This window comes from Callorhinchus milii, unplaced genomic scaffold (genome assembly GCF_018977255.1).
Source record: "Callorhinchus milii isolate IMCB2004 unplaced genomic scaffold, IMCB_Cmil_1.0 Scaffold9, whole genome shotgun sequence".
NCBI lineage: Eukaryota > Metazoa > Chordata > Chondrichthyes > Chimaeriformes > Callorhinchidae > Callorhinchus > Callorhinchus milii.
The window spans coordinates 23,063,686-23,081,336 of record NW_024704750.1 but is presented as its reverse complement, the minus strand read 5'-3'; the positions used below and the strand labels follow the sequence as shown (position 1 = coordinate 23,081,336).

The following is a 17,651-nucleotide window of genomic DNA, read 5'->3' as shown; positions in this document are numbered from 1 at the left end:
CAGTGATTATAAGCGAGTGCTGTAGTCATTTTTACACTAGTGGTGGATGCAGTGCATCTTCTTGTTATTGTGATGTGATAACTACATTGGCAACGGAGTGAATGCATCTGCAAGAATGATCTCAGCTGCTGGCTATGCACTGCGAGCCTGGAGCCAGAGTGGAGAACAGAGCTGAGGGTTAAATGGGATGTAACACAAGCTGAAGCCAGGGAAGAGGAACTAGTAAAGAAAAAGGGTGGAATCAAGAGTTACAGTCCAGATCACAAGATGTTTGGATCCATTTGATATGAACTTTCCAGAATACCCAGCCTCCCATTATTAAGCTGTTACTTAAATGTTCTGGGTCCTGCCCTCAACCACCTTCACGACAACTGTTTCATTTGTTGTTTGTCGTAGCTCTGTGTAAAGACAACAACAACAAAAACAACAAATTATATGTGTATAGTGCCTTTCACTTCGGGAGGATGTCGCAAGACGCTGCCCAGTCAGAGTTTCGGACCCGAGTTGGGGGTCGGGATTGTGAAGGGTGGAGGGCAGGGGGGGAAGCAGGGAGATCAAACGCACAGTCAAAGAGGAGGGTCTTCAGATGAGTCTTGAAGGAGGCAAGGAAGGAGGCAAGGCGGAGTGACAGAAGGCCCGCTTGCCAATGGCGGGGCGAGTGATGCGGGGGATGTGAAGCCGGCTGGAGCCCGCTGAGTGGACGGAGCGAGCAGGATGGTAGGGGATTAGGTGGTCGTAGAGGTAGTGGGGAGAAAGACCGTGGAGGGCTTCGAAGGTGAGGACCAGGATCTTGAACTGTAACCTCTGTGTGATGGGAAGCCAGTGGAGTCAGGTGAGGATGGGAGTGAAAGGGTCATGGAGCTTAGTGCGCGAGAGTTCTAGATGATCTACAGTCTATGTGGAGTCCTGTAGCTCAGTGATTAGAGCACTCCCTTTGCAAGTGAGAGACCTGAGTTCAATTCCAGCTCAGGGTGAAACCTTGGGCAAGTTTCCTTACTCCACACAGAGCCTAATAATAATCCCTCCAAAACAAAAAACAATAATAAATTGGTCATTTTCAATCTACGACTGTTTGTGGGACATTGCTGTGTGCAATTGGCTGCCGCGTTCGCCCACAAATATACAGTCCTGTAGCTCAGTGGTTAGAGCACTCGCTTTGCAAGTGAGAGACCTGAGTTCAATTCCAGGCAGAGGGCGAAGCCTTGGGCAAGTTTCCTTACTCCACACAGAGCCTAATAATAATCCCTCCAAAACCAAAAACAATAATAAATTGGTCATTTTCAATCTACGACTGTTTGTGGGACATTGCTGTGCGCAATTGGCTGCCGCGTTCGCCCACAAATATACAGTCAATTCACTTTACAGTGTGTTCTGTGAAGCGCTTTGGGACGTCCTCCCGACGTGAAAAGCGCTATATCAAATGCAAGGATTATTATTATTATTATTATTATTGCAGTCAATTCACTTTACAGTGTGTTCTGTGAAGTGCTTTGGGACGTCCTCTCGACGTGAAAAGTGCTATATCAAATGCAAGAATTATTATTATATTATGTCTATGGAGAGAGGAGCTGGGGAGGCTGAGAAGCAAGGAGTTTGCATAAGCCTGGATGTTATGAATGCATGTATGAGGGTTTCGGCGGTCTGCGGTATGAGACAATGGCAGAGCCGGGCGATGTTGAGGCATGGGGGAAGACAGAGTGGGTCATGGCGCAAATGTTGGATAGAAAGGATAGTTGAGGGTCAAATAAGCCACCAAGATTCCAGACTGGCTTAGCAAGGTGACACTCTTCCTGGTATCTGTCTTTCACATCCCTGATCTGTACCCTCTTGTCCTGCTCCCTACCAGTCCGGAACCTTGGGGTTTTGTTTGACCCTCAACTATCCTTTCTGCGCTATGACCCGCTCTCTGCCTTACCCCACCTCCGCAAGGTCACCCGAATCTGCACTGTCTCACACCACAGGCCCCTGAGACCCTCTTACACGCCTTCATTACTTCGAGGATCAACTATGCAAACTCATTGCTTATCAGCCTCCCCAACCCCTCCTTCCACAGGCTGCAGATCGTCCAGAACTCATTCCGTGTTCTCTCCCGCACCAAACTCCGTGACCCTATCACCCCCATCCTGGCCCGACTCCACTGGCTTCCCATCACACAGAGGATACAGTTCAAGATCCTGGTCCTTACCTTCAAAGCCCTTCATGGTCTTGCTCCCCCCCCTACCTCTCCTACCACCCTAACCCCCTACCATCCTGTTCATTCCCTCTGCTCAGCGGACTCTGGCTTGCTTCACGTCCCCCGCCTTGCTCACCCCACTATTGGCGGGCCTGCCCCCATCCTCTGTAACTTCATCCCACAGTCCCTCCGCCTCGCCCCCTCCCTCGCCACTTTCAAGACCCACCTCAAGACCCTCCTCTTCGACCGTGCTTTAAATCTCCCTGCTTCCCCCACTGTCCTCCACCTACCCCACCCTGACCCCCAGCTCGGGTCCGTAACTCTATCCAGCACCTTGGGACATCCTCCCGACGTGAAAGACGCTTTACACAGGTAATTTTGTTGTTGTTGTTGTTGTTGTTGTGCTCCCGAGATGAAAAGGAATAAGAATATAAATTTGTATTTATGTTTGTACCTCGGCAATACCGGAAAGTAGTGTTTCAGGATCACTTTCTCAATCCCATTTAGAATCTTGTAGATCCCTATATTAGATACTGTCTGAGACATCTCCAAGTGAAGAGCTCCAACTTATCTAATCATTGCTCCCAAGGTGGGTGGCACGGGGCTTGGATCTGGAGTCATGGTAGGTGGGGTCTGGCTCCCCCGGGGTGATGGTGCTGTGGCTGCCAAGAGCTGCAGCTGGGTTGATTGAGCAGGAGATGTCCCCTGAGTCCCTGAGCAATGGAAGCCTTCATGTATGTTATGTCCCTCGTACTTCACAGAACTATGATTTGTATTTCAACAGAGCTTTATGGCTTCGATGTCTTGGTTGACTCAAGCATGAAACCGTGGCTGCTGGAGGTCAATCTGTCCCCGTCACTTGCTTGGTGAGTCCCAGCGATAGGCTGATTGCCATTACCACCCTCACAGCATGGCCCTGATAATATACCCCCCACAGTATGGCCCTGATAATATACCCCCCACAGTATGGCCCTGATAATATACCCCCCACAGTATGGCCCTGATAATATACCACCACAGCATGGCCCTGATAATATACCACCACAGCATGGCTCTGATAATATACCCCCACAGTATGGCTCTGATAATAAACCCCCACAGTATGGCTCTGATAATATACCACCACAGCATGGTGCTGATAATATACCCCCCACAATGTGGCCCTGATAATATACCCCACACAGCATGGCCCTGATTATATATTCCCACAGTATGGAGCTGATCATATACCCCACAGCATGACTCTGATATTATACCCTCATAACATGGCTCTGATAATACATCCCTCACAGCAAGGCCCTGATAATATACTCCCCACAGCAAGGCCCTGATAATATACTCCCCACAGCAAGGCCCTGATAATATACCACCCACACCATAGCATGGCCCTGATTATATACCCGCACAGCAAAGCCCTGATAATATACCCTATAGTATGGCCCTGATAATATAATCCCCACAGCAAGGCTCTGATAATACACCCTCACAGCACGGCCCTGCTACTATACCCCCCACAGCATGGTCCTGCTACTATACCCCCCACAGCATGGTCCTGCTACTATACCCCCCACAGCATGGCCCTGCTACTATACCCCCCACAGCATGGCCCTGCTACTATACCCCCCACAGCATGACCCTGCTACTATACCCCCCACAGCATGGCCCTGATAATATACCCCCATAGCATGTTTCTGATAATATACCCCCCAAAGCATGGCCCTGATAATATACCCCCCAAAGCATGGCCCTGATAATATACCCCCCAAAGCATGGCCCTGATAATATACTCCCCACAGCGCGGCCCTGATAATACACTCCCCACAGTGTGGCCCTGATAATATACCCCCACAGCATGGCCCTGATAATATACCCTCGACATCATGGAGCTGATAATATACTCACCACTGAATTCCCCTGATAATACACACCCCACAGTGTGACCCTGATAATATACCCCCACAGCATGGCCCTGATAATGTATCTCCCACAGCATGGCTCTAATAAAATACCCCCCACAGCATGGCCCTGATAATATATCCCTCACAGCGTAGCCCTGATAATATACTCTCACAGCATGGCTCTGATAATATACTCCTCACAGCGTAGCCCTGATAATATACTCCTCACAGCGTAGCCCTGATAATATACTCCTCACAGAATAGCGTTGATAATATACCCTCCACATCATGGACCTGATAATATAATCCCCACATCATGGACCTGATAATATAACCCCCACATCATGGACCTGATAATATAATCTCCACAGTATGATAATATACCCCCACAGAATGGCTTAGATAATAGAAGATTGTTCTCTTTTTTTCCTCTTGCCGATTTTCTTCACCTCTTCACCTGTACTGACTTCATGTTCCCTAACCTGGCATTCAAATCACTTAATTACCTCTGCTCCGAACTCTTCCTCATCCTAGGACTACTTCAACCTGCCCTTCACTCCTTCTTGCTCCATCTCCGCTGGCTTCTCCTCTCTTACAACCTCTCCGTCCACATCCATTCTGCCACCCACGTGCATGGCCACCCGCTTGACCTGGTGTTTACTCGGGGCCTCAATGTCTTGGATCTTACCATCCCCAACTAAGCCATCTCGGACCATTGCTTCATCTCACTTAACTCCTCAATCACGCTCCCCACTGCCACCCAATCTACCTCCATCTTCTACCGCCCCTGGAAAAAAATCTCCCCTGCTCTGTTGCCTTGGAGTCACCTGAACTCCCCTCCTCACTTCCTGCCTCCTACATATGGAAGTCACCCTAGTACACCAGCCACCTCGGCTCCTTCAAGGCACAGGAGCGTGCCACCGAATGCACCTGACTCAAATCTAACTATTAACAGTCCATTGGCAGATCTGGCTGGATCTCATCAACAACAGCAACTTGCACTTATATAGCGCCCTCCACGGAGGGTAGCGTCTCAGAGCACTTAACAGTGGTGGAGCCTGACTCCGAGCTGGGGGTAGGGGGGAGGTGGCCCTATGCGGACAGGAAAATTTTCAGATGGGTCTTGAAAGAGGGGAGGGGGGGGACAAGGCAGAGAGATTGAGGGAGAGAGTTCCAGAGTTTCGGGTTGTATCGGCTGAAAGCGCGACCTCCGATGGTGGGGCGGAGGTTGCAAGGGACAAGCAAGAGGTCAGTCCCAGTCGAGAGGAGGCCCTGGATGGTGGAGTGAGGAGGTCGCGGAGGTAGGGAGGTGCCAGAGAGTGAAGGGATTTGAACACGGGAGTGAGGATCTTGAAGTTGATCCGCTCAGTGATGGGGAGCCAGTGGAATCTGGGCCAGACGTGGTGAGATGTTTTTAGTTTGGATCAGTATTGCTGGTGGCAGAGTTTTGATTGAGCTGATCTTGTGAATGGTAGAGCTGGGGTGACCAGCTTTTGAATAATTCAGGCAGGAGGTGACAAACACATGCACAAAAGTTTCGCCAGCATTTGGGGTAAGATATGGTCGGAGGCAGGCAATGTGACGGAGGTGGAAGAAGGCGGTCCTGGTCAGGGACTGGATGTGGGGGAGGAAGCACAGTTGGGGGTTGAACCCGATGCCTAGATTGCACATTGGTTCAGTGAGTCTGAGGGAGAATCCAGGGAGGTTGAGGAGTTTAGATCTGCAGGAGTGAAGACGTTGATGGGAGCCAAAGAGTATGGCTTCCGTCTTGTCCATATTCAGCTGCTGGAAGTTTACACTCATCCAGACCCTGATATCTGCCAGACAACCTGATAGAACATCAGGGACCTGGAGTTGGTGCTGGAGGCAAAGTAGATTTGTGTGCCCATGTCCGCGGATCACATCACCCAAAGGGAGCATCTAGATAAGGAAAAGAAGAGGCCAAGGATAGAGCCCTGGGGTACCCCGCAGGTGACCAGGCGGGGGCGGGCGAAGAAACCATTTGCTGAGATGAAATGGAGGCAGTTGGTTAAGTAGGACTCGAACCATGTGAGTGCGGTGCCACTAAGGTGGATGGGGGAGGAGAACCGATGGAGGAGGATGGAGTGGTCGACTGTGTCAAACACGCAGAGAGATCCAGGAGGATGAGGAGGCAGAGGGAGCCCTGGTCACAGGAAGAGAGGATGTCATTTGTGACCTTGACAAGCGCTGCCTCTGTGCTGTGGGAGGGTGATAACTGGACGGCAGGGGCTCGTGGAGGGAGAAGTGTGAGCGAAGTTAACCTGCACAAAGCATTCTAGGACTTTGGCAAAGAAGGGCAGGTTGGAGATGGGACGGTAGTGTGAGAGATTAGAGAGATCGAGGATGGGTTTGTTGAGAAGGGGTGTGATGACAAAGGTTTTCAGGGGGAGTGGAACAGAGCCTGAGGAGAGACTGGTTAACCGTGTCTGCCAGCAGGGGAGAGAGAAGGGGGGAGTTGAGTGACCAGCAGCTGGGTGGTGGTGAACTTCATCAGGTGATCATGGTTGAGAGGGAGGAGGGATAAATGGAGGCAAAGGAGTGTACAGTGGGGGGAGTGGCAGGAGACATGGTGGAGGGAGAAGGCAGTGTAGTGTGGATGGTCACGGTGGGGTGGAAGGGGTCATGGTGGGGGAGGACCATGCAGCCAAATGGATGTTTCCAATTTTTGTGGCAAAGACGTCTAGGATCTCTTTGCACTTGATGTTTGACGTGAGGATAGAGGGGGCTTAAGTGGGTGCATGGAGGAGGTGATGGACAGTGGAAAACATCATCTTTGGATTGTTGTTTGCCTCCAGGATGAAAGGGGAGGTGTTGGGTGAGGAGTTGCTTGAGTCACAGCTGGCAGTGAATTGTGAGGCTGGATTTCTGCCATCTGCGCTCGAGCATCTGGGTTTGTCTTTTGAGTGAACGGAGATGACTGTTGTACCAGGGGGAGCGGGTGGGTTTCAAAACAACCCTGGATTTCAGGGGAGCCAGGGAATTGAAGGTTATCAAAACTTACCACTCCGCCCTCGCCTCCGCCAAATCGTCCTTCTACTCCAAGACAATCTTGGAGGCCAAGGACAACCCCAAGCTCCTCTTCTCCATCACCAACCGGCTCCTCCACCCACCCTGCCACGCCTCACCCATCCTCTCCTCCAACGCCAACTGCGAGCTGATGCTGGACTTCCTCAAAACCAAAGCGGAGGAGATCCGCTCAGCTGCCTCTGCCCGCCCAACTACTACCCCCTTCCCATCTCCCCCTCACGCTCCAGCCCCTACCCATCACTTCCTCCACATCTTCAAACTTGTCTCCCCCTCCTCTCTCACCACCACTATAACCCGCCTTACCTCCCAGCTTCATCTCCTTGGTCCCCTACTCACAGACATTATAAACCTCTCACTGTCCACTGGCAATGTTCCCATCCCTTTAAAAACGTCCGTCATCACTCCTGTCGTTTAAAAAATCTTCCTAGGATCCATCACTGTTCTCAAACTACCGCACCATCTTCAACCTCCCTCTCCTAGGTCCTGGAACGAGTTGTTGCTTCGCTCCTTCCTCTTCCTCCACTCCTTTCACAAACCCCTCCAATCGGATTTCCGTGCTGCCCACAGCACAGAGGCAGCTTTGCTCAAAGTGACAAATGACATTCTGTCCATCTGCGACCAGGGCTCCTCGTCATCCATGGACTCTCTCCTGCCTTTGGTACTGTAGACCACTGGATCCTCAACCACTGCCTCTCCTCCCAATCCAACCTTCATGGTTCTGTCTTTGAATGATTCAGATCGTATGTCTCACACCGCCTCCGCTTCATCTCCACAAACAGCTTCTCCTCTAGCCTCGCACCGTCTCATGTGACGTTCCTCACGACTCTGTCCTTGGTTAACTTCCACATGTATGCAGATGACACACAACTCTACCTCTGTCTCCACCCTCAACTCCAGGACCACTGCTGTCCTGATGGAATGTCTGTCGGACATCAAGCCCTGGATGAGAGCTAACTTTCTACAGTTCATTGTCAACAAGACCGAGGCTCCTGCTTGGCTTCCATTAGCGTCTCCACATCTGAGGCACTGGCAGCATCACCATCCACCTTACTAAGCCAGTCTGGACCTTGGCGTCTTTTTCGATCCTCAACTGTCCTTTCTACCCCACATTCGTGCCATGACCCGCTCTGCCTTCCCCCATCTCCACAACATCACCCAACTCCCACTGTCTCATACGAACAGGCTGCCGAGACTCTCATGCGCGCATTCATAAAATCCAGGTTTGACTATGAAAATTCCCTGCTTGTTGGCCTCCCCAACTCTTCCCTCCATTGGTTGCAGAACTCATCCAGAACTCTGCAGCCTGTGTCCTCTTTCGCACCAGGCTCCGCGACCCTATCACCCCCATCCTCACCCAATTCCACTGGCTTCCCATCACGAGGAGAATACAATTCAGGATCCAGGGTCTCACTATCAAAGCCCTCCACGGTCTTGTTCTCCCTGACCTCTGTGACCTCCTAACCCGTTTGACCAGTTGTAGGAATTGCCCCCGCTTTTCTGGTCAAAGCAGAATGTAAAAGCTGAAGTACATTGAGATCTGTGTGGGGAGCTGCTGGTCCACACTAATCACTTTCTCTTTTATTGGTTACTAGTGATGCCCCTCTGGATCTGAAGATTAAAGCCAGCATGTTATCTGACATGTTCACCTTAGTGGGTGAGTGAGTGACTCGGACACTACCCAGGGACGACTCCGCAGCCTGTTTGGCTGTGTTTCGGTGGGATGAGGAAGGGAGGGGAGGGCAGTGCCGGGTTGGATGGTTGTTGTAATGAACAATAACCGGCAAGGGTTAGCTAGTTTGGTATTTTATTGGGACCCAGACCTTGGCTGGGATGTAGGAGACTGGATTCGTGTCTTTACTACAGTTTTGAAGGTATGAACTGTCCGCCCCACAACTGTGTCATTGTTACGATGACTGGAGAAATACAATGCTTGCATGTCAGAAAGCCTTTGCCAACTGAGCAATCTCCAATCCACCGTACTGGTGTCCTGTCATCTCTGTAACCGCTGATATGTGAGAGACTGCTGGTATTGTGCAGTTAGCCTGTGGCTGTCGGCTTCTCACCTCCTTCTCACACAGGTGTTGGCTGGGGCCCCATGTGGCGCTCTGCTCTTGGGGAATAGTTGCAAGGATATCTTAGGAATTTTGCAGAACATTGCCTATGTTGGCTTTCTTTAAACTCTCTTTGTTTAGTCGCGCCCCACCCCCTCCCCCCCACTCCCCTGCCTTCCTTCCCCTCCCCCCTTACTCCCGTGCTTTTTCCCCCCTTGGCTTTTGCACTGTATCAGCACCCTAGGCATGAGCAACCAGGATGCAGTCCTCCCTGGGGAAGAGATTACCCAATCCAGGACAGCACACATGCACTCTGCTCCCGGCACCTGGTGGTGTTGTATGCCAAGCTTCTGGTGTGTATGGAATTGCCTCATCAGGGTTAACATTCCCAGCTGGCAAAACTCCTCTTCTGAATTCAGCTGATGGGTTCTTGGTATCTGTATAGAAGGGGGCGAAAAGTTAAGGTGTGTCTGAAAGGACAGGAGAATGGGCTCTCTCTCTGCCAATCACTGGCTGCTTTATTCAGTGGAAACTTGGTGTTTCTTTTCCATCGCTAGGATTTGTCTGTCACAACCCAATGGCACGACACGTCAAGTCAATGAAGACTTCCTTCAATTTCCCTACCCGATCTCAGGCCCACCGAGTGCCACAGGTAAGTGGCATGTAATATGTACAGAGGCTGTGTGACTGGATATTATAACATACTGTAAGCATAAAGCCTTGCATTTGACACGGGGCCTATACCAGGGCTGGGCTGGGTGGCCTCTCCCCCAGGGCTGGGCTGGGTTGGGAGGTCTCTTGGTATGTGTGAGTGGTATTGGGATGACCTGTGCCTCTTTTTGACCATGTCTTTGGTCACCTTCCTCCCCCCCCCTCCCCCTGGGTCGGTCCCGGCATCCGTTACTATAAAGCGCTCTGAGACGCCGTCCGGCGTGGAGGGCGCTATATAAATCCAAGTTGTTGTTGTTGCCTCTGCTTGTCTCTCCCTCGGGAGTGGTGGGGGGGTGATCACTGTAAATGATCTGTGGTCTCATGCAGCTTTATCCACAGATTGAAGCTCTGATCTTTCCTCTTCCAGCGCCCAATGTCTGCAAGCACTATGGAGCCGAACAGCAAGGCTGCCCCGGGGAAGGAGACAGCTGGTGGGGTGCAGGCTCCTAGCTGTCTGGGGCTGACCTTGGAGCAGGTGAGGTTAGGGGCTCTGCTTTGCCAAGTCATGAGAAGGATTGTGTTTAGCCAAGTAACACTTCTCCACTGTGTTCATGTTCCACCTCATGTTCACTCGCTCGCTTCAGGTGTATAGATTCTGGTACCTCACTGCCTCAATGTAGAAAGATGCCCATAGCACAGCAATGAATAAGTGTAAAGTCAGTGGGAGTGTCTCTGGCCTGTGGGTGTGTGGAGTGGAGAGCCACAGGGAATATCGGTGGTGGAGTGCGGACTGTTTCTTGTAAGTGTTGTGTCTGCTAATGCTGGTGTCACTCACAGGTGAAGCTGGTGCGTAATGTGAAGGAAGAGAACGATAGACGTGGGGGATTTCTGCGGATATTTCCCACTGCTCACACTTGGAAGCTTTATGGGTGAGAAGCTCTCATTGTCAACTTCACTCCAAACCAGTGCGCGGGAGGGGGTGGGAGAGGGAGTGCTCACACACACACACGGAAGGAGAGAGGGATTGTTCACACACACACACACACACACACGGAAGGAGAGAGGGAGTGCTCACACACACACACACACACACACACACCAGAGGAGGAGAGAGGGAGTGCTCACACACATGGTGGGGCGGGAGGGAGTGCTCACACACATGGGGGGGAGGGAGTGCTCACACACGTGGGGGGGGAGGGAGTGCTCACACACATGGGGGGGAGGGAGTGCTCACACACATGGGGAGGGAGGGTTCACACACACACGGGGGGGGGAGGGAGTGTTCACACACACACGGGGGGGAGGGAAAACTCACACACACGGGGGGGAGGGAGAGCTCACACACGGGGGTTGAGGAAGAGCTCACACGCACACGACGGGTGGGAGGGGCAGATACTTTCTGTAAACAGGTCGGCAAAGGGTGTCCTGGGGAGACAGTGCATCCCATTGCAGACATGGGAATTTCCATGTGTAGATGTGACATACAGGTTTGGTTTGGATAATCTTAAACACGCTATTGGGTTTCCACACGTGTCAGACCAACAGAGTGAGATTTGATGACCTCATTGTGTGTTTCATCACCAGCCCCTACATGGAGCATAAAACACCCCTTAACTACCTGCTGGTCTCCAATCTCTTCCCAGATAGGTGAGTGCCCTAAGTCACTGCTGTGGACGGTGTGAGTGTGTAAGAGTGTGTGTAACAGAGATGGTCACTGACTGTGTGTGTGTGTGTGTGTGTGTCCTCCTGGGCCTCAGCCATGTTCGACACAGTCGATCACACCATCCTCCTCCACCGCCTTTCCTCCTTCATCCACCTCAGTGGCACCGCACTTGCATAGTTTGAGTCCTACCTCACAAACCGCCAGCAGTACATCTGCACAAAAGGCTTCTCCTCCCGCTCTCACCCGGTTATTTGCGGGGTACCCCAAGGATCCATCCTTGGCCCCCTCCTCTTTCTGATCTACATGTTACCTCTTGGGGATGTCATCCGCAGACATGGGGTACATTTCCACATGTATGCGGACGACACCCAACTCTATTTTTCCACCTCTCTTTGCGAACCCCAGACCCCTGATGTTCTGTCAGCTGCCTGTCAGACCTCAGGGGCTGGATGAGCGCAAACTTTCCTCAGCTGAACGTTGACAAGAGGGACGCCATACTCTTCGGCTCTCGTCAACATCTAAAATCTCATGGTTCTCACCTCTTCCACCTGCCCGACCTCCCCCTAAAACTCTCCCAACCCGTACGCAACCTAGGCTTCAAGTTCGACCCCCAATTATCCTTCCTCTCCCACATCCGGTCCCTCACCAGCACCGCTTTCTTCCACCTCCGACGCATCGCCCGTCTCCGCCAATACCTCTCTCTGAAAGCCGCTGTCACCCCTCGGCTGGGCTATTCAAACTCCCTCCTCGCCGGCCTCCCCTCCACTGCCATTTGCAAAATCCAGATTATTCAAAACTCTGCCGCCCGCATTCTCACCCGCACCAAACTCCGATCCCCCCAGTCCTGGCCAGACTGCACCGGCTGCCTGTCCCAGAGAGGATCAACTTCAAGATCCTCACCCTTGTCTTCAAATCCCTCCACTCCTCTGCACCCCCCGACTTCACTGACCTCTCTCCTCAAAACAGCTCCCGTTGCATTCGTTCCTCCGGGTCTGGCTTCCTCCTCATCCCCCGAGTGCTCCGTTCCACCCTCGGTGGCCGTGCCACTATGCCCCGAGAATCTGGAACTCCCTTCCTCACTCCCTTCCCGTCGCTCCCTCTCTTCCTATTTTCAGGTCTCTGCTGAAGACTTTTCTTTTCGACCGCACCTATGGTCACCTTCCTCCCCCTGGCTCCTCCCCCTCCCCCTCCATGCGGCTCGTTCCTGGGATCGTTACTGTGAAGCTCTCTGAGACGCCGTCCGGCATGGAGGGTGCTATATAAATCCAAGTTGTTGTTGTGTGTGTGTGTGTTTGAGGTGGTTGCTGCAGGGTGGAGTTAGTGTAATTCTCGGCTGTGCAGAGAGTAGTGTTAGGCACATTGGGGTGAAAGGGAAAGGCCGCTGTTCGGGGAATACCCAGGCAAAGCACTTATTATCTCCTAAACTGCCTCAGTGTAGCCTTGAGCAGACCTTAGACTGACAGCACGAGCATCTGCATACAGAGAATGAGTTTTCCCCACTCTGGCTCCATCTACATGGAAGCTTTCAGTGAGAATGTGCCTCCATATACACCGCTCACAGTGGTGGTATGGGGGATGCTCTGTACAGGGCAGTGTGGGGGTGGAGAGAGTCTAGTCTGTGTGCCTGTTGCTGATGTTAGCGCTCTTGTTTCAGGGTGATGAAGCAGGTTGTATCAGCCAGAGCACGGTGAGTAGAGCACCATCACTGTCTAACCCACACCGCCCTGTACAGAGAGCACCCACACTGTCTAACCCACACCGCCCTGTACAGAGAGCACCCGCACTGTCTAACCCACACCGCCCTGTACAGAGAGCACCCACACTGTCTAATCCACACCACCCTGTACAGAGAGAACCCCACACTGTCTAACCCACACCGCCCTGAACAGAGAGCACCCACACTGTCTAACTCACACCGCCCTGTACAGAGAGCACCCACACTGTCTAACTCACACCGCCCTGTACAGAGAGCACCCACACTGTCTAACCCACACCGCCCTGTACAGAGAGCACCCACACTGTCTAATCCACACCACCCTGTACAGAGAGAACCCCACACTGTCTAACCCACACCGCCCTGAACAGAGAGCACCCACACTGTCTAACTCACACCGCCCTGTACAGAGAGCATCCCATACTGTCTAACTCACACCGCCCTGTACAGAGAGCACCCACACTGTCTAACTCACACCGCCCTGTACAGAGAGCACCCACACTGTCTAACTCACACCGCCCTGTACAGAGAGCACCCACACTGTCTAACCCACACCGCCCTGTACAGAGAGCACCCACACTGTCTAACCCACACCGCCCTGTACAGAGAGCACCCACACTGTCTAATCCACACCACCCTGTACAGAGAGAACCCCACACTGTCTAACCCACACCGCCCTGAACAGAGAGCACCCACACTGTCTAACTCACACCGCCCTGTACAGAGAGCACCCACACTGTCTAACCCACACCGCCCTGTACAGAGAGCATCCCATACTGTCTAATCCACACCACCCTGTACAGAGAGAACCCCACACTGTCTAACCCACACCGCCCTGTACAGAGAGCATCCCACACTGTCTAACTTACACCGCCCTGTACAGAGAGCATCCCACACTGTCTAACTTACACCGCCCTGTACAGAGAGCATCCCACACTGTCTAACTTACACCGCCCTGTACAGAGAGCACCCACACTGTCTAACTCACACCACCCTGTACAGAGAGAACCCCACACTGTCTAACTTACACCGCCCTGTACAGAGAGCATCCCACACTGTCTAATCCACACCACCCTGTACAGAGAGAACCCCACACTGTCTAACCCACACCGCCCTGTACAGAGAGCATCCCACACTGTCTAACTTACACCACCCTGAACAGAGAGCATCCCACACTGTCTAGTCCCACACCGCCCTGTACAGAGAGCATCCCACACTGTCTAACTCACACCGCCCTGTACAGAGAGCACCCACACTGTCTAACCCACACCGCCCTGTACAGAGAGAACCCCACACTGTCTAACCCACACCGCCCTGTACAGAGAGAACCCCACACTGTCTAACCCACACCGCCCTGTACAGAGAGCATCCCACACTGTCTAATCCACACCACCCTGTACAGAGAGCATCCCACACTGTCTAATCCACACCACCCTGTACAGAGAGCATCCCACACTGTCTAACCCACACCACCCTGTACAGAGAGCATCCCACACTGTCTAACTTACACCGCCCTGTACAGAGAGCACCCACACTGTCTAACTTACACCGCCCTGTACAGAGAGCATCCCACACTGTCTAATCCACACCACCCTGTACAGAGAGCATCCCACACTGTCTAATCACACCACCCTGTACAGAGAGCATCCCACACTGTCTAACCACACCACCCTGTACAGAGAGCATCCCACACTGTCTAACTTACACCGCCCTGTACAGAGAGCACCCACACTGTCTAACCCACACCGCCCTGTACAGAGAGCACCCACACTGTCTAACCCACACCGACCTGTACAGAGAGCATCCCACACTGTCTAATCCACACCACCCTGTACAGAGAGCATCCCACACTGTCTAACTTACACCGCCCTGAACAGAGAGCATCCCACACTGTCTAACCCACACCACCCTGTACAGAGAGCATCCCACACTGTCTAATCCACACCACCCTGTACAGAGAGAACCCCACACTGTCTAACCCACACCGCCCTGTACAGAGAGAACCCCACACTGTCTAACCCATACCGCCCTGTTAGACGCCATCCAGTCCGCACTTGCTTCTGTGCTCCACAAAGACCAATGGCTTCAATTAGCAACAGCATCAGTTCGAGATCCACACTCCCAGGTCAGAGACAGCCTGGCTTGGAGATAAAGTAAAGCTGCCTCTACACTTTCTGATAAATGTTCACCTGGACACCTCAGTCCTGTCCGCAGGATCCAAAGGATGGCACCTCCAGCAGCGCCCTCAGCACTGATGTCAACAACAACAAATTACATGTATATAGCGCCTTTCACGTCAGGAGGATATCCCAAGGCGCTGGACTGTCAGGGATTCGGACCCAAGCTGGGGGATGGGATCAGGAGGGAGGGAGGAGGGTGACCAAAGGCGCAGTCAAAGAGGAGGGTCTTGAAATGGGCCTTGGAGGAGGCAAGGGAGGGGAGCAAAGCGAAGGGACTGTGGAATGGAGTTCCAAAGTGTCGGTCTGTTTAATGAGTGTCCATGTACTGTTTGTAGGTGTAAAGTTTATGTGGTACTGATGATGTTGCTCCTGATATGCGTGTGACTTTGGGGACTGTACCAACACTAACACGCTAATGACAGGCCCAGGGAGACTGAGGTAGCCGGATCCAACCCTAAGCTGAGAAACTACATGTCAGGCCAGAACTATTCCTTATGTCATGTCTCACATCAGCAAAGAGTTCATTCCTGTACATTCCTGTATAATTGAGAGCTCTTTCAGGTGGCAGGCACAGTTGTGATAGGTCAAATGGTCTCTTTCTGTGCTGTAAAGGTTCATGATTTTGGGGGCATCATCTTTATAAATAATGTCTCCTACCCTACCCTTCCCCTCTTCTCTCCTTCCTCCTTCCTTTCATTTTCTCCTCTCCTCCCCTCTTCCCTCTCCTCCCCCTCCACTCCCCCTCCCCTCCATCCTCCTCCCTTCTCTCCTCTCCCCTCTCCTCCCCTCTACTCTCCCCCACCTCCTCTCCTCCAACCCTTCTCTTCCACTCCTCTCACTTCCACTCTCTTCTCTGTAAGAAGCAGTGGAACAGAGTCAGCGCTGGATGTGCTGGGTGTGGACAGTTGGAAGCACGCGGTTCAGTACGAGAGGAAGCTGCTGTCACTGGATGACAGGAGGAGGAGGAGGAGGAGACAGAAATATTTCCCATCACAAAAACTCACAGGTCAGACATCACAGCTGGTGGCATTGAGGAGATTTACCAGAAACGTTGGAATTTAATACAAACATCCCCATTCTCTCTCTTTTCTGCACCATATGTATTGCAGAAGCTTCTAGAATCCTGAAGAAGTCTCCTCGGGCTGGAGTGGAGTGGGATGTGGAGGAGAACGAGGAAGATGAGGAATCATCTGCGGAGGAGGCGGAGGTTTGTGGCCTCGCAGCTCTGCAGCCACTCGGGGGTAGCAAGACGGTCAGGCTGACACTGTCCAATCTGGGCCAGGCGGTTGGAGAGCAGGCATGGACACAGGCCAAGCAGCAGGAACCCAGCCGAAGCCAACCCAAGCTCCTGGAGAGGTTACAGAAAGATCGCAGTCTGAGGTTGGTGCTGAGCCTGGGCAATGGCCATTCCCTTTCTTGGTGTGAAGTGATTCCTGATCCGACCTGAGCTTTGTGTATGTTTGTTTCCACAGCAAGGTACAGGCTAGGCTGGCCTTCTCCGCTTACTTACGCCGTGTCCAGCTGCGCTTGGCCAAGGACAGCAAGGCTCCCCCCTCAGGGCAGGAGGATGAGCAAATGGTAATCGCAAACTCAACCATCACTTCACAATATGTTAAATGACTGGCAGGAAACCCCCTCTTTCGATCAGGCATCCAGGATCAGGGGGTTGGGGGGGGGGATGGTGGGTGGAGGTGGGCAGGGCAGGGTGTGGGGCAGGCGGGCAGTCCACCTGGGGGCTGGGGTCGGGCAGCCTTATGTTCTCAGCAGTTGAGTGCAGGTGTAAGATGGATTTGTTTTCTCCACAGGAGCTGGTGATTCGCTTTTTGAAGCGAGCAGCCAGCAATCTCCATCACACCATCAAGGTGATCTTCCCCAGCCAGCGCCTGCCTGTCTCCGAGCGCAGATACATCCTGGCCCAGCAGCTGGCAGACTTCATCCACTGCTATAACAAGGTACCCGAGAGCAGGAGCTGTGTGAAGCTCCAACTGTGCCTCAGTATAATTACAAGTTAGTTTAAACTCTTGAAGTGGAGCAAATTCTCCCCCAGTGACCATCTCCAAGAGGTTTTGGGGAGGCGGGGGTGGGAGGGAACATTTTTGTCGCGTGGATAAGGGCACAGTGAGGGGCGAAAGACAGCTTCAACAACAACAACAAGATTCCATTTATAAAGCGCCTTTCACGTCAGGAGGACGTCCCAAGGCGCTGCACAGTTGGGTCATGACCCGAGCAGGGGGGAAATGGTCAGGGTGAGGGGAGGGAAGGGAGGGAGCGAG

General features: G+C 52.5%; 1 protein-coding gene across 3 annotated transcripts in view; it reads left to right on the top strand.

Moving 5' to 3' along the window:
- Window positions 1-17,651, top strand: part of ttll5 (tubulin tyrosine ligase-like family, member 5) — a 52,503-nt gene that overhangs the window by 22,239 nt on the left and 12,613 nt on the right. For all 3 annotated transcript variants that reach the window (XM_042337870.1, XM_042337869.1, XM_042337868.1), the window contains exons 13-23: window positions 2,958-3,039; window positions 8,712-8,773; window positions 9,728-9,822; window positions 10,249-10,356; window positions 10,659-10,750; window positions 11,406-11,468; window positions 13,139-13,171; window positions 16,242-16,384; window positions 16,488-16,758; window positions 16,851-16,956; window positions 17,184-17,330. In XM_042337870.1, coding sequence (XP_042193804.1) covers window positions 2,958-3,039; window positions 8,712-8,773; window positions 9,728-9,822; window positions 10,249-10,356; window positions 10,659-10,750; window positions 11,406-11,468; window positions 13,139-13,171; window positions 16,242-16,384; window positions 16,488-16,758; window positions 16,851-16,956; window positions 17,184-17,330 — 1,202 coding nt within the window. The remainder of the gene's footprint in view (window positions 1-2,957; window positions 3,040-8,711; window positions 8,774-9,727; window positions 9,823-10,248; window positions 10,357-10,658; window positions 10,751-11,405; window positions 11,469-13,138; window positions 13,172-16,241; window positions 16,385-16,487; window positions 16,759-16,850; window positions 16,957-17,183; window positions 17,331-17,651) is intronic.